At 37.8% G+C, this 20,196-nt stretch overlaps 2 protein-coding genes and 3 long non-coding RNA genes across 14 annotated transcripts in view; 3 read left to right on the plus strand and 2 right to left on the minus strand.

Moving 5' to 3' along the window:
- The window catches only part of LOC148742505 (uncharacterized), a 5,413-nt gene extending 2,903 nt beyond the window's left edge, over positions 1-2,510 (plus strand). The window contains exons 5-7 of the long non-coding RNA XR_016000082.1: positions 652-1,254; positions 1,681-1,853; positions 2,309-2,510. This is a non-coding gene — a long non-coding RNA (uncharacterized LOC148742505). The remainder of the gene's footprint in view (positions 1-651; positions 1,255-1,680; positions 1,854-2,308) is intronic.
- LOC148742493 (uncharacterized) overlaps positions 1-18,127 on the plus strand; it is a 307,714-nt gene extending 289,587 nt beyond the window's left edge. Inside the window, exons 1-4 of one of the 2 annotated variants that reach the window (XR_016000094.1) lie at positions 13,079-13,271; positions 14,496-14,562; positions 14,963-15,149; positions 17,911-18,127. This is a non-coding gene — a long non-coding RNA (uncharacterized LOC148742493). Of the gene's footprint in view, positions 1-13,078; positions 13,272-14,495; positions 14,563-14,962; positions 15,150-17,910 lie in introns of those variants that run through there. The other variant, XR_016000104.1, reaches the window with a different exon arrangement.
- Positions 4,618-8,806, minus strand: LOC148742506 (uncharacterized). Of its 7 annotated transcripts, XM_088757193.1 has the most exons (6): positions 8,242-8,802; positions 7,542-7,608; positions 7,273-7,432; positions 6,696-6,811; positions 5,681-5,902; positions 4,618-5,268 (listed from the first exon to the last, which is right to left on the minus strand). In XM_088757193.1, the coding sequence occupies exons 5-6, from the start codon at positions 5,880-5,882 to the stop codon at positions 5,111-5,113; spliced, it is 360 nt and encodes a 119-aa protein (XP_088613319.1). In that variant the 5' UTR covers positions 5,883-5,902; positions 6,696-6,811; positions 7,273-7,432; positions 7,542-7,608; positions 8,242-8,802; the 3' UTR covers positions 4,618-5,110. The 7 variants fall into 7 exon arrangements, with proteins under 7 accessions (XP_088613319.1, XP_088613310.1, XP_088613299.1 ...); XM_088757184.1 differs by adding an exon at positions 6,132-6,210 and having other exon boundaries at positions 7,273-8,806; XM_088757173.1 differs by having other exon boundaries at positions 7,273-8,460; positions 8,561-8,802.
- LOC148742507 (uncharacterized) lies at positions 17,887-19,200 on the minus strand. The gene is made up of 2 exons (XR_016000124.1): positions 18,712-19,200; positions 17,887-18,421 (listed from the first exon to the last, which is right to left on the minus strand). It is a non-coding gene; the product is annotated as an uncharacterized LOC148742507 (long non-coding RNA).
- A 66-nt stretch (positions 19,201-19,266) lies between these two features.
- The window catches only part of LOC148742508 (uncharacterized), a 59,367-nt gene continuing 58,437 nt past the window's right edge, over positions 19,267-20,196 (plus strand). For 2 of the 3 annotated variants that reach the window (XM_088757097.1, XM_088757110.1), the window contains exon 1: positions 19,269-19,427. In XM_088757097.1, the coding sequence (XP_088613223.1) occupies positions 19,395-19,427 (33 nt within the window). In that variant the 5' untranslated portion in view covers positions 19,269-19,394. Of the gene's footprint in view, positions 19,428-20,196 lie in introns of all 3 variants that reach the window. The other variant, XM_088757103.1, reaches the window with a different exon arrangement.

Below are 20,196 nucleotides of genomic sequence, written 5' to 3' on the forward strand. Positions count from 1 at the left end.
ACACTAGTATAGGTGGTCAAAAATATTATTTTTCCATATTTGCTGTAAATGTAAACTGAACTTTTATTCAGAGGACAGGTTTATTAATTAGCATGTTGATACTTAAACAGAGCTGATAACTTCTTTAGTACCCAAATTTAATCCTTTTGAGCTGACTTTTATAGATATTTTTTGAGGGATATTTGATATACTGCAGGAAGACCATACAGTTAAGTACTTTATAAGTAAGTTTTCTTGTTGCCTGGTTTACAACCTAATTGGGCCTTATGTGGAAAAGGTTTGTGATAGTCAAGTGTTCAATCTACCCTATACTTACTGAAGCATGCCAGGGTCTTTAACCATACATTGCATGCTGATTGTTTGTGTAGCAATCTGCTGTAACAGAGCACAAGAAGACTTCATCATTCTCCAAAAAAAAAATCATTTTTATAGAGTAGCTTATCATAATTTGAATATGCTTGATGCACTTACTGACCCAATCATGATCATATGGAGTCAATTATAAACTGGCTATCAATTTCACAATTTGGTAGAACCAGCTGACTCGACTGAGGGTTAATATGGGGGGGACACTAATTAGTAAGGGTCTTGAGATTGCCCATTTAATGCAAGTTTTACTGTTACAGTCATATAATTGGTACTTTTTTACAGGAAAAAACTCAAGCACTTGGGCAAATAGGCAGTCCCAACCACTGTGGTGGCCAGAGAACATACCCTTTCTTGATCCAAACAATGCTGGGAAAAAAAAAAACTCAGAGAGGATGCATTGGTCAGGGTTATGAATGCCTTTGGACTCCATGTTATGCAGCTGTCACAACAACAGCAGCCCCAGCCTCAGTGCTCAACAAGCTCAGCAACTGTAGCTGTAACAACAACAACAGCAGCTATGTTACCTGAGTCCAGCACAGCCACATTAACAAACACAAGAACAACAGCTCCTGCAGCAGCATCCACAACGACAGCAGCATGCATGACAGCACCTGTGGCAGCAGTAGCAGTAGCAGCAACAGACACAATAACAGCAGCTCCTTCAGCATCAGTTACAGTTACCACAACAGGAGGCTAGGGTGAAGCTCGCCAGGTGGAAATAGAACCCCACCCCCCCACAGGGCGCTTCATCTATTGATCATCTAGTGATGGAAAAATTTGAGAGTGACTGTGTATTTGACCGCCTCATGGCAGCAAGTTAGAGACACTTGCCCCAAACAGAGGATAGGAGATCTTATCAAGATCATGGAATTGCTAAATGAAGATGTAAGACCTCAGCTTTCTGCCAAAATTTCATAAATTATAGCAAGGTGTGGGAAGGAGAGCTTTAGGTAAATTCCAAAACAGGAGCAAACGGATTTATACATGATAACATTAGACAACTTAAAATGTTAATTGTGTGGCCAATGAGCATAAGTAAATTAGATCAGGCTCTGCTAGCATACAGTAAACTAATGACTTGGCTTGGAGTGGTGCAACAGTGGCATTCATTTGAATCATCCTGTTGTCTCACAGAGCCGGGGTGCCTCAGGCCACCAAGTTTTGTCCTAATGGGAAACTTACATAACTTCCTTTTTATTAATTCTTCTGAGAGCTAGGCACCCCACACTTCCTGCATGAGAACCTCTGGGCACCCTGTGATTCTTCTTAGGCCACAGCCTTGTTGATTGATTGATTGATTTCTTTCACTAGAGCCAATGTCATATCAAGCTATCTGAAAATTAGAGTAGTCAGCTCCTTGCCCATCTTAAGGTGTTTCCAGTCAACTTCCTGGAAGATCTTTCCAGCCTTGTGTATCCTCACTTGAGTAAGCCACATCCTTCATTCCTTCACAGCTATGATGGTCTTCAAAGGGTGCCTGAAGGGTAAGTTGTTTTCATTTTATTTATTCATTTTATTGTTATATAGGTCTTGTGTGATTACTCTTCTCCATTTATACAAAATGGAGTCTTATATATTTCAATAAAACAATAAGCTATACTGACACATCAATACAACACGGCACTGGCCATGATAAAATAATATATCCCATTTGTTGCTCTTCTTGTTACTCTAATTATTCTAATTATATTTATTATTATACCATTGTTATTATTATTTATTATTTTGTCATTGTCGTTGTTGTTGTTAATGTGATTAGTACTGTCATCATCATTATAGTCATTTATATTTATTGATAACTAGTATTACTTTTTCCAGCAGACAAATTTTTGTCGTTTCTCTGAAATATTTCTACGCACATTAATGGCTGTTGGCTGGGTTCAGACAACCACCAATTATTGAAAACTCATTTTTACCCAGACATCCTATTTATTTGCAGGCAGTCCTTCAAGTGATAATGAAGAACGAAGGCCTTAACTACTATCGCTCCAACTTATTTTATGATAAATTTTGCCCTTGAAGAAGCCGTTTTAGAGATTTAATATAACCTCGAAACAATTTGCCGTTATTAACCTATCCCCGTATTTTGGATATATCAATAACAATAAAGAGATTACAGTGGTTCAATTTACAGACCATTACATCATTGCAGCTCATTGGCGGTCTACGGGATCTGTAAAATGGAACGGTTAAAGTTTCATTGAGTTCTGTTATATTGTCACCTCTCGCGATTCCTTTCCGAAAATTCGTGTACCAGAACAGAAAGATAGCATGGTTACTGTATCATTATAATATGGGTTTATGATAACCATCATAAAACATTGCCAAATCGTAGGGGGAAGGCGTAGTGAAAGAGATGCAGAATAAAGAAATAAGTTGAATCAAGTTTGTCGTTATGGTCACATCTGGACTCTTTACAGGACAGTCGTGTACCAGGACTGTGAAATTGCATGGTTACGGTATCCCCATGATATGGGTATGTAATAACCATCAAAATAAAGGCAAACCATCAATATACAGGCAGATCGTAAGGAAAAAGCGTATTGGGTTTTAAGTAAGAGTTGTACGTGTCATATATACGTGATGAAATTTCGAAATTAACTCCATTCTTCAGTTGCGTGTAATGGCACTAAAGTATGGTCTAAATCACAAGGGTAGAATGCACAAGATTTTTACGTCGTCCTCATAATAAAACCAACTTTGAGTAAAGAGTGGTAAGGTAAGAGTGGATATGTGAGTTGGCTAAGTCTCGGTATAAACTTCAACTCTACCAAAGCCGTGTTCAAAAAGTAAAATAGTTTTTTATTCTGCATGCTTTTTAAAACTTTTTTTTAAATCTAGAACTGCTTTTTTCACAATGGCTATGCCCATAATATGGGTATACGTTATCCATGCTATTTTACAGTCCCCGTACACGAATGTTCTCTAGGGAATGTAAACGTTATAGCATCGGGATCTGACAACATAGACAAAATTGATCAAACAAATCTCTTTAGTCACATTCTTCGCTACGCCTTTCCCCTACGATCTTCCTATATTTTACGATGGTTATCCTATACCCATAATATGGGATGCGGTAACCAGGCTACTTTACAGTCCAGGCACACGAATGCTCTGTAAAGAATCAACATATGTTTATTAGATATTCAACAAAAGTACTCCGCCATTGCGCTACTTTAGATGCCCTCGGTGCACATTACTTTCTGTGGTTTCCAAATTGCTGGCATGTTCTATTTGACAGGCAAACCAAGCATAATGTTCGTTATAGCGTTTTAGAAATAAACATAAGCTTCACTTAACTTTTAAGCCTAAATTTCCAGAGATAGCATTCTTAACACATTTATGCATTCGTCATTGGCAATCAGACAAGAGATATTATTTTTTCGAGAATATAATAATTAACTACTATTCACAACTAGCCACCGACACTGAGGTGATTAGTTGTTTTTAAGTACTTACTAAAAACAGTGAGATATTATAGCACAAAGAGATACTTTTTAACTCATTTATTCCAGGAACGCCCACAATATTTTCGGGCTTGCAAAACTCGCGAGTTGCTCAAAAGTGAATAGCAAAGGATGTTCCGAGTTTGAGTAAAGCACCTTCAACGCTATCCACTGTTTTAGTATATACTATGGTTATCACATGCCCATAATATGGGGATATACTGGAACCATGCAGTTTTTCAGTCCCTGTACACGACTGTTCCGCAAAGAATTGAGATGTGATAATATAGACAAAATTGATTCAACTCATCTCTTTATTCACGGCTTCTTCACTACGCTTCCCCCCCACGATCTGCCTATATTTGATGATGGTTATCATATACCTAATATTATGGGGATACGGTAACCATGCAATTTCATAGTCCCTGTATACGACTAGTCTGTGAAGAATTGAGAAATGATAATTATAGACTAACTTCATCCAACTTATCTCCTTATTCAGCCTCTCTTTCACTACGCTTTTCCCGTAAGATCTGCCTATATTTGATGGTTATCATATACCCATATTATGGGGTTACTGTAACCATGCTATTTCACAGTCCCTGTATACGACTAGTCTGTGAAGAATCGAGAAATGACAATGTAGACAAACATCATTCAACTTATCAACCCTAACCCCAGCCTCTCTTTCACTACACTTTTCCCATAAGATCTGCCTATATGTTATGATGGTTATCATGGTTATCATATACCCATATTATTATGTTCACTAAAGAATCGAGATGTGACAGTATAGACAAACTTGATTCAACTTTTCTTTTTATTCACCTTCCTCAACACACTTTTCCCCTACGATCTGCCAATATTTTATGATGGTTATCGTATACCCATATTATGCAATCCATGCTATTTTACAGTCCCCGTACACGACTACTCTGTGAAGAGTCAAGATGTGACGAAAAAAACCAAACTTGATTATCTCTTTATTCTGTATCCTGTTTAGAACATCGTGTCTCGATCCTATTTGAAACTATGTGCGCAGTAATGAGGATCACGATCAGTAAACTTTACTTCGTTTCAAATCGGGTTAAGTGTTGGGTGTTGTAAACTGGTCTGGGTACGCCGGTTAGACGTAAAAATCCTAACACTCTTTGTTTGGTTGTTTCTTTCTTCAATCTTTTTTGTTCTCAACAACGGGGACTAGCCACACTCCACAAAACACACTGTGCATTGTATGGATATGAGTAGATGTGTTATTAGGCAATAAAAGTGCACCAATTGCACAGAAATGCATCCTAGTATGAACAACTAAGAACTCCTAACTTTCCCTCTAGGAAGTGAAACATAGTCTCTGATGATATCGTACAATATGGCAAATTTTCCCATGACCAGAATACCACTATCTCTTCCATCATACTGCAAGTTGGTTCTACAGGATAGATTGGAGCATGGTCTGTAATAGAGTTTCAAAACAATTAAGACAGGCATATAAGCAAAACTCATTACCAAAATTAACTAAAAATTTACACAACAAACCTGCATAGAAACATTTCAACAATATTATCCTTTATAGTAATCATTGCTTTACATATATTAACAAGTAAATAATTGCTATACACTAAATCCATAACCACAGTCACAATAGTTGCTGAGTACACAGAAACATTTAAATTTCATTGACAATGAAATGACAGGAGTGCAGTTACAAAATTGTCCAATATTTTCAGAATATTACTACACCCTACACACTACAAATTGTTATCAACTGAAAATCATTTATTTATTTACACACATTTTATCAAGCAACAATTCCATTACATGCATAATTACTGAACAGTTCGAGACAACGATATGGCTATACTTACCATTACACTCGTACAAATGCTTCCTTGTATACAACTTAATGCAGTTCTGTTTCCAACAATGAACAACTGGGTCCTCACTGTCCCAGGGGCTGTAACAGTTTAGACACTTCTCGAGTGAGCTACCCGTAGGAGGTAAGGTGGGCACAAGAAGCAGAGCACCAGTGTTTGGACAAGCAGGTAACACATTTTCAGGGGTATGCATGCAAACATATTGCCAAGACCCTGTTAAGTTGAAAGGAATTGCCAACGGTGAGACGCGGGGCAGTAATAACAGATTTGTTAGCTAGGGATATGCTGCTGAACACTGAGGAGTGACAGCAGCTGCAGTAAGCACCAAGTCAAGAACATCATCTGGTGCTTCGTGTGCATTTTCTGAGATAATGAAGATACTTTAAATGGTCAAAGACATCTCTCTCTCCACTGCAAGATAGACAGGAAAATCCATGCTCACATGACACTATAGCAGGATTTGGCTCAAGTACACACACCAAACTTGATGAATTATTTAATTTAACCACTTTCAAAGGTGTCTGAAGAAGAAATTTTGATAAGAAAATAAAACTATTCTAAAGACATCAAATCAGGCAATTTGTAGTAGGCCTGAGATGAAAATGGGTTTGAGAAGGCCTGTTCTCCATAATTATCAATTTTGATACATGATTCAGAGATCTATTGCTGGGTATAGGTCTCTGACCTAGGTGACTGGTGATGGTACATGTGTAGGCCTGCTTTGAAAGATTTAATCCGAATGAATTATCATTCAGAACGTTCTCACACAAAACGGTTTGTTATTAAAATTGATGACATTCCAACTGGAACAAGGACCATGGCTGTCTACAACACCTCATTACAAACCCAGGAGTTACGTAGTTAACAGTAAATACACTTTTAAGAAATCAACCAATGTCAGGAATATGATAGTTAGGTAGAGTGGCAGTAGATGCAAAGCATGTATTCTAATCAACTAATGTGTGCGGTGCTGTACATTATACCTAGCAAATGACAAGTGACTTACTGAATAATTATGATCCTCTGTAAATGAGTATACAACCTCATCTGGTCTTATGTCAAAAGCTCCTCTCAGAAGAACAAGCAATGCCTTAACATGGCCACAATTTTCACCCAAAAAATCTACAACAATGAAAAGGACAAATGCTTAAATAGTATTATTGTTGGCATTTAATACTTACATCAAAATAAAAAATTATTAACTTGTTTCAAGAAGCAAAAAAAAGGGAAAAAAGGAAACAAAAAGAAACATATCAGAAATCCATTTTACATCTACTGTACATATAGCAAAGAAGTTTAAAGTTGCTCTTTTTCTTGTTCTTGAATGTCTTAACTAACTGTAGTTGTCTTTTAATATAATCAAGGGAGGTCACTGTTAATTGATTCTTGAAGGGAATCAATTGAAGTACCATGCATACCTTTTTCCATTAATTTCTTTTTTCTAAGTGGAAAAAGACAAGTAACTGGAAGTATCACCAACAGTATTTAAAAAGAAGCCCTTTTATGTATACTTGCAATCAACAGATGACTAAAAATGCATTGATCGAGACAGAAATATCCAAAAAAATTCAAGATAGCAATACCAAAGCAATTAGCACTTCCCAGATGTAGATCAGATGCCAATGAATTCACCAGTGATGACTTTCTAGTACATGTGTAGAGCTACATGTGTAGAGCCAACAGGCACCTCCACCATGGATTGTATGGGTCTTCCTCTCTATGAAGACGTATGTAGGATTTTTCCTAAGATTAAAAGTGCATTGGACACAACTGATTAGAATGATTTCAAATCAAAATATAATGGCACAAAGACATTGAAAATCCTCCTTGAAAAAAATGTTTTCAAACAAACCTTCTTAAGGGAGGCTTGACAACCACCACTGAAGAGGCAACTGACTCTAGCAATGTTTCCCATTACACTGTGCATGACCATTCAGCGAAAATATAAATTAATTTTCTTTTTTTTTTTTTGACTACTGGTTAAAACTGCCTTTTGGTCATGTGGCCACATACAGTGGAACTCAAATGCTAGGTGCTAGCAAGAACAGCATAAAGCTACAAGTATGACAAGTATAGATCATTTAAAAGTCTGGTTATAAATATAAAAATTAATTATTTTGCTTTACAAAAGCCTATTTACCTAGGGCTGATAAAAATGTACACAGACAGTGACCCTAATTGCATCACTACACCCTGTCTAAAAACTACAACAACAAAATTGAAATAGTCAGGAACTTTACACCAGTCTTCTCGTATAAATCCAAATCAAACAAGAAAATTGACAAAGGTGCAGATGAATGAAGTATTGAATACCACTAATACTTATAATTAAGAAGAAATACCCATCAAAAGCTTGTGTTGACTATTACTAAACTTGGGAAGGCAAAACCTCTCGTAATCTAGCATGGTTACGGCTTCAAATCGAGAGAGAAGCAGGACGCATTTTTGAATAATAGATGGCTGTTCCTGTGATGTTTGAGTTCCTGAACTTTCAGCCTGAATTTTTTGAAATACACCCTGATCTTGCCAAGCGTAAGAGTGCTGTTCCTCACCCAAGTCATCGTCTAGTTCGAGGTCGACCTCGCCAACTGAAAGCATTTCATCGCTTCTGTCTTCATCCAAAGGGGTTGCCGCTGATCTTTTTTTTGAAATTTTTTCCACACCTTCGACTTGTCTTTGGGTTTTAACATTGAAAAATTACAAAGTCTCCCGCCATTAAAATATGTACATAGGATCGAAGCGCTTCGCGTCCGCCATATTGGTACTGTGGACTAAATCAAATGATGAAGATACCAAACAAAATCATAATTGAATTGATTGATTCAAAGCGCAGTAGAGTGTTATTAAAAACCATACGTTTCAACCTGCTACCTGCACGTCAGTTGCGCATGTCACCACTGGAAGACACAGCAGCCTTAATACGTATTGCTACCAATGCGCTTTATCAATCAAGTCAACTATAGGTATATACTTTATGTAAGGCTACACCTATGTCACATCCTGCCGCCCGATACATGCGTAGTCCATAGTTATTCTGCGTGGTTCTGTCCACACATTTTGACCTAAATAACACCTCACTAGTGGGAAGAACGGCCGCCATCTTGGATGTTACAATGTTATGCGCAGAAAAGGTTGCGCAGTGCAAAACCCAGGGAATCACCCTAATAAAATCAGAAACCTGGATTTCAAAATTCAGATTTTCCAATGAAAAGCAAAGATTTCTCTGAACGCAGTTTCTTATTTCTGATTGGCCGTCACTTCCTCTCGACTCAGTTTCCTAGCAACCACATTCAAAACGGCGCACGGCCTTGGATTGAGTACTGAAAGTAATTGATGTCGCACTGTATAGTCAGGACGGTTCGTTTCGACAGCTGTGTTACATTTGACAACCTTTTCTGTAAGAAGAGTATTCTCCTCTTCACTTTGTACATCGAATGTGAGAAGTAACTTCAAACCCTCCTGGATGAAAATTCGAATTTATACTTCAACAGGTGAGAGGTCTTAACAAGACTTTTAACTTATTCAATGTCTATGAAATGTATCTTATTAGGACCACTGCGTGCTTATCCTTTAAACATTCAAAATTCTTCCATTAAAATATAGTGCAAAGTCATTTAACCTCCCTCAATATCGGTCATGAAGTGAGGTGAGAAATCGACAAAATGAGCTAACGTGGTTCCTCCTTATAGATACATTTATTATTCAATTGTGCTAGAGTACAAATAACGCGCGAGAGGAGTACAGATATCACGCGATATTTGTACTCCAGAAATATCCGCGAAATTCGCCCACACTGAAATAACAATTTGGCGTTTTGGATAATATCTCTTATTAGACGTTTTTTTGTGTGGTATCACTGAGTATTTTTAGTCGTTGTTTCTATTTCGACTCGCCCTATGGGCTCATCAAAATAGCACAACTCGTAAAAATACTCAGCAATACTACACAAAAAAAGGTTGGATGAGATATATTTGTTCTGCAGTTGTGCTTTGTAGAGTACAAATAACGTGCAGAGATGAGTACAAATATCATGCGATATTTGTACGTCAGAAATATCTGCGAAATTCGTTCGCACTGAAATAACAATTTGGCGTGTTGAATAATAGATCTCTTATTAGACGTTTTGTTGTTTAGTATTGCTGAGAATGAATTTTTACTCATTGTTTGTATTTTGACTTGCCCTACAGGCTTGTCAAAATACAGTGCAACTTATCAAAATACTCAGTAATATATACTACACAACAAAACAATATATGTATTGATGTACAGTGTGTACTAGAAACAAAATGTATCAAGAGATTCATTAACTCAAATCCTCATAAATGCAGTTTCTCAAAATAATGTAAAACATATTTTGATAAGTGCTGCTACAGCTTGTATCAAAACTGTTTCTGTTCTGGTTAATTTAAGCCCCCTCAGATATATACACTGTGTTTGTAAGGCCCTTTATTTATAAGCCCTCCTAAAACCCCTTACAAAGTTGTATGTGCCCAGACTATTAATTAAACCTGAGTGAGTAGTTTTATACTGTTAGTACGCTGAGTATTAATGGTATTGTTTTCAGCATAGTTCTTGTAAACAGACATACTTGTTACATTTTGGGGTCCAAAGTCACTATAATGTGAATAAACTGATCTGCAATATAAGTACATCAGAATCAATGTTACCCAAGAAAAAAAAAACAGTCACTGACAAAACAACATAGAAGAATGAATTAGGGATCAAAATGGTGACAGATATGCTGTACAGTTGTACATAGGCTCAGACAGACAGCTCTGTTGTCTCATCTTAATTTCTTTCTCCACAATTTTAGATTGCTTTAGCATAATTGGCACCATATCTAATAGTGCTTTGTCTCCTGTACCATTTACAATACATGTTTAACTTAGTTTTACGGGTTGACTTTCTGATGGAAACTGTTATCACTGTTTAATGTTTCTCACTGTTACAATTCTCATGTGTTGGTGTCATGGCAACCACATATTTATTATAGAACACAAAGTTTTTTAATAATTTGAATCATATTGGATTAAGCTTTCAGTAGTAATGCTGGGCATCTCTATGATAACCCTTATTGAAAATCTTTCCTTTTTAGCATTTGAGGGCAAATGAGTTAATTGTTCTTAGCTTTTTTACTGAACCTGGCTTCTTAGCTCAGTTGTCTCTCTTGGTACTACAACGTCCAGTCCATTTGCAAGGGCCATTTCTTTGCTGAATTTTCATCTGCAGCTCAAATTGAATTATTTATTGAAAATTTTGATTTAGATTTGCCTCTAAATTTTGTCTATTAACATGTGGCTTTATAGCTGACAGCTGGTAGTACACTGCCCAACTAGTGTCTTGAAGGCAGGGGTTCAAATCCTTTCAATGCCTGAATTTTTTTATTTTTCTATTTTTCTTCTAATCATCTGACTTTTTTCCTTAGTTTTCCTTTTTTATTGTTTTGGTTTTCTTCTAATCATCTGACTTTTTTGTTTAGTTTTCCTTTTTTATTTATTTATTTTTTATTAATTTTTTTTTAATAAAATTTTTTAGTACTCAACAGTACACTGCAATACAATACATTACTTACAATGCTGCTTTAACTTGCACTAATAACAGTGTGATGAATATATGAAGTTCATATATTTTGAACTGCGGTTACAGATACGTATGATGCATGATCCTTGCAGTAGAAAGTGCTATTTATGCAATAGCGAAAATCAGACCGGAAAAAAAAAAATCAGGCCTGGATGGGATTTGAACCGCTGACCTCTGCAATACTAGTGCAGCGCTCTACCAATTGAGCTAACAAGCCAACTGGGAGCAGGCCGTTAAGTTGATTCGTAATAAACCCGTGATGATAAATTGGATATGATGATTACATGAAGTTCATATATTTTGAACTGCGGTTATAGATACGTATGATGCACGATCCTCACAGTAGAAAGCGCTATATATGCAATAGCGAAAATCAGACCTGAAATAAATCAGGCCTGTATGGGATTAGAACCTGACTGACCTCTGCGATACTAGTGCAGCACTCTACCAATTGAGCTAACAAGCCAACTTAGGGAGCAGGCCATTAAGTTGATTCATAATAAACCCGTGATGGTAAATCGGATATGATGAATATATGAAGTTCATATATTTTGAACTGCGGTTATAGATACGTATGATGCACGATCCTCGCAGTAGAAAGTGCTCTTTACGCAATAGCGAAAATCAGACCTGAAAAAAATCAGGCCTGTATGGGATTCGAACCACTGACCTCTGCGATACTTGAAACTTTGATGTCTGAAAAGGATAAAGAACTGTCGGAAATTTCCTAGGTATATTTTAGGGCTGGACTTGAAAGGAATTGACGGCGGTTGTAAACTGAGTTAGCTCCCCTGTTGATCACGAAATACTTATTAGCAAACTAGAGTCATATGGACTTAAGGACGTTGAGTTAGACTGGTTCCGAAACTATCTGACAGACTGAAAACAACACGTAAGTTTTGGTAAAGAAAACTCTGATCCATGTCTTATTACCTCGGGTGTCCCGCAAGGGTCAATTCTTGGCCCTTTACTCTTTGTCCTGTTCGTCAACGGTCTGCCCAGATTCTGATGTAGGCTAATGATACAGTTATTTATTTCACCGCTAGTAATGCCCAAGAAATAAGTAGTACACTTACCAGTGAACTTGCCAAGGTTAATGACTGGCTTTTAGACAACAGCCCTGTTATTCACCAAGGCAAAACTGAATGTGTTTTATTTGGTACTGGCTCTACTGGTTAGCAAATGCTAATCTCTCTCTAAATATCGATGGCAAGGAGCTAACACGGGTTGCTGAGTATAAATACCTAGGTGTAATCTTGGATGAGTCGCTTTCATGGAACACACACGTAAATTATGTAGTAAGCAAAGTTAGGAAGAGAATAGGAATTCTTGGCCGCACCAGGCGGAGCATTAGTATGCTTACTGCTAGTATAATTTATAGATCATTTATTCTTCATGTTCTTGATTATTGTGATGCCGTTTGGAACTGTTGCGGCCGTACGAATGCTGATAGTATAGAAAAATTGCAGAGACGTGCGGCAAGGATTATCATGCAAACTAACAGCAGTGATGAAGCGCTAGCTCACCTTAATTATGATACGCTGGGACTTAGACGGGAGATTCACACGTTAAACCTTGTGAAGAAAATGTCTAGATAAGCGCTGGCTGCAATTTTTAATGGGCCACTTTTATTTTAATAGAGATATCGTACAGAGAAAGACACAGCAAAGTAATCATCTCCGTCTTCCCTCCAACAAACTAGAATATACGAAAAAACCTTTTTATTATCGTGGATGTGAAGTTTTTAATCGTAATTTGTAGTTTTTGTGAATAGTTTGTAATAAATCTTAACGTCTTTTAGGATTTTTCTTCTATTAGCTTAGTTAGGATTAGTTTTGAGTATTTTTTATATTTCTTTTATCTAGGGCCTCTAAGGATATCAGTTTTTGTAGCTGTAGGAGTTACCCTTGCTAAATAAAAGTATCTACTACTACTACTGACTACTCTCTGGTAGAGGAGGAAGCGCCGATACAGTCGTCAATATAGCGACTGCAGAGTTCAGGTTTGGGGCCATTTATTGGCTGAAAAATTAGTATTCGACAAAACCTGCAAAGAGATTGGCATAGCTGGTTCCATTTTAGTACCCATGGCTACGCCATTAGTTTGTTTGAAATAATTGTCCCCGAATAAAAAACAATTGAGTGTAAGTACTAGTTCGGCTAGGCGAAGTAGTGTTTCAGATCTAGGTTCCTTAACAATGCGTTGATGAAAAAATTGTTTGAGGGCCAGAAGACCTTTGTCATTGGGAATGACAGTATAAAGAGATGTAGTATCCACAGTGAAAAGAAGTTTGCCTTGGCCGAGGAAATTAAAGTCGCGAAAAATTTGAAGAGCGTGTTGGCTGTCTTAGATATATGATAGTAAAGTTTGATGATGGGAGCCATAATGTTGTCTAAATAGTTGGAAATAAGTTCGGTGGGACAACTGCGAGCCGAGACAATGGGTCGACCTGGGTTATTAGGTTTGTGAATTTTAGGGAATAAGTAAATAGAAGAAGTTTTAGGAGTGGTAATGATGAAATTTTTTGCTGTGGCCGGCAATTCTTGTTTAGCTTGTTTAGTTGAGTTCGTTAATCGTATTTTTGACAGTGTTTTGATTAGTGATCTTTGTCAACCCTTTGATTAAAAGAGGTGTCAGAAAGTTGCCGCAAAGCTTCTTTTTGGTAAAGATCAGTCCTCCAAACAACTACTGCGCCGCCCTTGTCGGCTGCTTTGATAACAATGTCTCGGCGTTTTTTGGGTTTTTTTTAGTGGCGACCACTCTTCAAAGGAGAGATTAGAAACTTTGGTGCTACGATTGAATTTAAGTTTGTTAATATCGTGGCGACATTTTTCGATGAAAAAAATCTAGTGATGCGAACCTTCTAGTGATGCGAACCTGGCCTTCTGGAGGAGGCCATTTAGACTTCCAATCTGAAGTGTTTCGAAAGTGTATTTGCGCGAGGTGTTAGAATGAAAGTTTATTTACAATTTGTCACTGTTGGCACTGAAAAGCCTCATTGGGGGAGTGGTCAACTATTATTAGGATTTTAACTATTATTATCATGATTATCATGATTATTATTATCTTGTTATCATTATCATCATTACTTGAATTTCATGATAACGAAAACGTGGTCGGAACGTTTTCACAACTTAACCATCTTTCAAAATCACTCGTCTTTAAAACACTTTACTGACGAGGTACTACTTTTCTTGTCTTCTCTATTTATGTGGTCTTGTTGCAGTGGAGTGAGAGAAGGAGATATCCGAAGAGGATCGCCAACTTCGGAGAACAAAAAAGGACGTCACCTGGTGAGTCTCGCCTCCATTTCACACTTTTTCTCGACAAAAAGGAAAATAGGCACTGCTTTGTAGAGGTTTCAACGCTTTGGGTAAACCCAGAACGAAAGATATTAAAACAGCTCGTTAGAAGTGCCAAAAATATTTTACGTTGTCGATGAGGATTCTGTCTACTGATAACCGACGGCATCAATGAGCTCTGTTGCTCTGTTTTTTCCTTTGCATCTTGTTTGTTTAGGTCAGTGTCACAAGTTCTACAGACAAATTATGGAGCGCAGTAAAGCAGTACCCTTGGTATCATTTATTACTCTGGAAAGTTGATCGATTCCGAACACTCTGAGCTTGGGCAACCGAAACAGACAGAACTGCCCCTATGACTGTTTATCGTAATATATTGATAATACTTTCACAGAGGATGAAAAACAGTTGTATTCCCTCTTGGACATGTGTAAATCAACTCAAGATGTGTTGCTGAAACAGACAAAGCAGGAAATAGCCATGGGGAAATGTAAGAACAAAGTGGACTGTATGACTGAAGAAATCGAAACGTTAAAGAGAATTACTACAGAGGATGCTAGGCCTAAACAAGCGAGTAGCAGGTTGGTGTGAATTAATGAGCCAACTATTAAAGTCAATAACTTTTCTGATTAATTAGACACATATCACTGATCTATATATACAAAAAAAAAACTAAACCTCGCTGGGCTTTTTTCATGCTTAATTGGTTATATCAACTAATTTGAAATAGTAAATTGGCCACCGTAACGAATAAAAAAGCTGACGTTTCGAGCGTTAGCCTTTCGTCAGAGCGAATGGAGGAATTGTGGGTTTTATGTGGTTTTATATGCAGAAAGCGCAGCTACGCCATTGGTGGGAACATGGCAACGAGAAAAACACGAATAAAGAAGTGGAATGAAAAGCGTTCGTTGATACCTGTGGGATTAAGAGTGCCGATTTCAAAGATTTTCTTTTGTTCAAGAGTTTTGCGGTTTTCCGTGTTGCGTAACTGTAAGGAAAGACCGCAGATAGCCATATGTTGTTTAGAATGATTAGGTAAATTAAAGTGTCTTGTGACTGGTTTAGATGCGTCCTTGTCATTCCTTTCCACGACGCGAAGGTGTTCTCGGAATCGGTCAGCTAGTCGTCTTCCTGTTTCGCCGATGTATAACTTTTTGCAATAAGTGCAAGTTATGCAATAGATAACGTTGGCGAAGGTGCACTTGAAGTGTTTGGTGATCTTAATGGATTGCATGGGTCCCGATATTTTCTCAGCGTTATGAATGAAGGGACAAGTTTTGCATCGTGCGCGAGCGCATTTAAAAGTGCCGGGTTGGTCATTAGTTTGGAATGAACTTCTGACCAAAAAATTGCCTATGTTTTTGTCGCGTTTGAATGAAATAAGTGGAGGTTGCGAAAAGATAGTGCCAGTCTCTGGATCGTTTTGAATTTAATTTTTTGAAGAAAATCTATAACATTTGCCAGATTGACAGTAGCATCTGAACAGGCTCTTAAGTCGAAGACGGTACGAAAAGGAAAGCGGGAGGAAAAACAGCGATGACGGGGAATGGGTAAGGAAGAGGGCGCTCCCCCTTCCTTACCACTCCCTTACAAGCTACTTCATTCGGAGTTAATTCCAACTGTCGTTAGGGGACTGTTGACAAGCTTTATCGACAGTCAGGCACGTGTGGGTAATGAGGTTTTTTAGTAGCGTAGTAATCGGCCAAAAGATTTTGCATGGATTACATAAAGCACTACCCACGTTCCTGCTACCTAGCTAGTCATTTTCTTTTTAATTTCTATGATTACTAAACTTTGTTCCTATAGGAAAATTAACGTGGAATAAGAAATCCGGCTTTTTCTGATAGAGAGGCTACAGTGTAAACTCTTCCAACAAAAATGAAATATATGTTTACGTTCCGTAAGTATTTGAATGAAAATAAAGCCTTGGAAAAATCTTGCATTTCAATCAAAACAATCAACAAAGTCATGGTGCGGAAAGGTCACAAAACTCAACTCAACTCCGAAAGAGAGTCCTCGTCAATCCCAGTGTCAGGTTCAAGGTCTCTAAAACGTGACGTGTTAACTGATCAGGTCACGCTGTCGCGCAGGAATATTACAAAAATACCAAGAAGGAGAGAAAGCGGAAACTGCCTCGAAATAAGTTCAAGATTGGATTTAATTTGTAGCCATAGTTCGCTGGTAGAGCGGAGCTCAAGATGACTCATCATGGGCTTAGCTTAGCTCTATTGGTGGACTTTGGCTGAAGAAAACGACTAAAATCTTCCTGTCTCGAACGACCAAAAAAATTGGAACGAAAAATGCGCTCACGAAGGTTTTTCTTTCTTTGAGCTGTTTTCAACCGAGACGGAGGTGATTTGTTTTACGACCCCATTTTCTTAAATAAAACTGTCTGGAAAACTTGGCCTACAGAGGACATGCCACATTTTATCGCGCAATAAAACTAAAATATCGCGTGATAAATTTTTCTTTATCGCGCGATTATTTAATTATCATATGGCTGGCAGCACCAGCGGGAAGATGACGCGAATCCTATGTTCTGATTGGCTACCCGAGCGGGCAGGGCAAGATGGGCCTATTTTACCCGCTCAGGACTGCCCGCTTTGATCCCGCGCAAGAGAAAAAGTGGGTGGTGCGGACTTTAAACTTCGTAACCTCTGGACAGTGTTGGCGACGAAGTCGCTATAAGCGAAAGAAGAAACAATCAAAACAAAGTTAGAATTAAACGAGCCTCGTGGGCACATTGTGCTACAAACACAGTTGGCTTTCTTTGCCGGCTCTCGAAATAAACAAGTCATTATTGAGTCTTAGTAATTTCAAAGCGAAATATTTTTTTTTCCATATACTGAATCCTTTATTGACCAAGCTTGTTCGGTCAAGATGGCTGGATATTATCCTCGTTCTTTTATTTTGTTTTTATGGACCTCAACCTCGTCTCAGTGCATAAAAACGCTAAAAAAGAACTGGGCCAACATCCAGTGATCTTGACCTCAAGCGTGGTCAATAACGCGTATCACAGGATCGTGAGATGCCCATAAAGAATCGACCGCGCCATAATTTAGAATTTATCGCGCCATAGTTTTTCACTTATCGCGATATGATTTCGATTTCTCGCACGATATTTTGCTTTTATCGAGCGATAAATGAGATTTATAGCGCGATGAAATTGAATTTAAAAAGTGGATAGCCTGTCGTCTATGGGCCACAGTATGTTTTTGCCTAGAGGAGAGGGAAGAAATACTCGCCCCATCGACTTGCACGAGTACAGTAGAGTAGGAGATCAATATACATGCTACAGGGCTATTAAACTTGTGACTGAATTTTTTTTTTTTTTTTTTTCAGGGCACAAAGATGGTGTCTGGGAAATCGGCGTCGTTAATTTAGCAGTGGCTAAGAAGAAGGTTGACAAACTGTTAATTCACATATTCATTTGAACAATAATTAAGAAACTCCTTCCTGGATTGCCCGAGCTATTCCTCTCAACTGAGGCCTTTGATCTATTGTCGGATTTTAAACCAAAAAGGTTTTGATTTATGAATAAATCAATATCATTACTTCACGATCTCTGGGTCGTCTTTTCATATGTAACACCCTCATTCTTTTGCGTATAACTTCTTTAACTTAATCTCTTTGGCTTTTATGGTTTGATGCTCAATCTACGACTACGTCACAGCATTGTCCAAAGAATAATTGCTTTCATATTGCCTTTCCGTGAATCGTTCGTGTTTGTGTTTGTGTTTGAAAATATGCGAAGAGGGGCCCTGTTCTGGAGGGAATTTTCTCTTCAGATTTCCTTTACCAGCACGGAGATATCAGCTGCATTGAAATTCCATCGCCCGAGTGTCACTGGCACCTTCAGTTAAGGAAAACAAATATGTTTCAAAAACCATATAATTTTTATCCCAACCAGTACAAGGTACATCATTATCAAATAACAACATTGACTACGCTTTGTAATTCCAAATATGATCTGCCTGAACATTTAGATGCTACAAATTACATTTTATTTATTGACGCAGATAATAATCTTTTGTTTTCTATGGTCAGAGTAGCAGCTGTTTGTGAACTACTCGATGTGGTTTTCGCGAATTAATGGTTTGCAGCTAGATTACTGAGTTGATTTTGAAAAAGGCCGTTTCTTACCTCTTGATTGTGTTTTTTGTTCTTTGAGATCTGAAGACACGATAATAGCGTTGTTAATTATTCGACGTATTTTAAAAGTGACGACAGAAATGTCTCGGTTTTATTTTCTTTAAGGAGAACAGACAGCATTCTCGTCTTTGGACAGTTGTCATCAAACCGCTTCCCGGTTAGCTCAATTGGTTAGAGCGCTGGACGAATAAACCGTAGGTCCCGTCTCCTGCATCTATTAATTAGATAATTTGATTAGGGAGGGGACGCTAAAGAACCCACATCACGAGTTCACTGTGATGTGGTCTGGCCTGTTTACTGGGAATTGGGAAGAGGGGGCAACTGTAAAAAAAAAAAAAAAATTCGCCTTTCTTCATTATAAACTGCCACTGGCAGTCTGACAAAGTACCCCGCACAGTGTTATAAAGCGCCTTGAACATAGGATAAGAGCGCTATAGAAATAAAGGTTATTATTATTATAAACAATTTGTGAATATAGAGGTAAGTCTGTAGTAACTGGATAGGTTCTTTTTAATAAAACTAGCCCATCTTATTTGCTCACATCACTTTTAGGTGTTGATTAAATTGAATCATGGGCATGATTAAAATATTTCGAAAGGAAATAATCACAATTATTTTCTCTTGATTATTTCAAGTGTTATTGTCTGTGAGAAAGTGTCCCAGAGGGTGTAGACATGAGTGAACCGATTTTACAGAAACTTGCAGCCGTAGGTAACCTTGATGATATTCGAAAAGCCAAAGGCGTTTTGTTTTCTGCCTTCAGTTAATGACTTTATTAAAATAATCCTAGTTCTATTCAAGAGTTAAAAATAACTGCGAATACTTGTGGAATATCGGGAAAACGGCTCTAAAGCCCTAAAGGCTCTAAAGGGGGAGTCGGCTTGGTGCTTTCGATCAGGAGATCCGGATTTTTAGATTTGAAATTCCAGATTTGGGATTTTTTAGTAAAACATGCAAAGCACCGACGGATTTCGATGTTGAAAATCCTTCCTTAAGGTAGATTTCAATTTTAAAAGATTCCAGAGCCAATACATGAAGGCTGATATCTTTGCCGTTTTACAGCTATCGGTGAACCCACAGAGACCCCACCTAGAACAGCCGTAGTCAGTTGCAAATCCCTCTTTAGATTTCCCAGAAGTTGTGAGACATAGAAATCCATGTTTTCTCAGCGTCGTATCTCGTTTTTGGATTTTTTGTTTTACCGCAAAATCCAAATTCCGAATTTCAAAATCAAAATCCAGATTTTGCAATCAAGAGCGCAGATTTCTTTGAACACGATTTCTTAGTTCTGATTGGCCGTGACTACCTCTCGACCCAGTTTCCTAGGAACCGCATTCAAAATGGTGGACAGCCGTGAAAATAGTACTGAAAAAATTGATGTCGCACTGTAAAGTCAAGACGGTCGGTTCGTTCGACAGCTGTGTTACATTTGAAAACCTGTTCTCTAAAAAGAGTATTCTCCTCTTCACTTTGTAC

Source organism: Stylophora pistillata, chromosome 1, assembly GCF_964205215.1.
Source record: "Stylophora pistillata chromosome 1, jaStyPist1.2, whole genome shotgun sequence".
NCBI classification, from domain to species: domain Eukaryota; kingdom Metazoa; phylum Cnidaria; class Anthozoa; order Scleractinia; family Pocilloporidae; genus Stylophora; species Stylophora pistillata.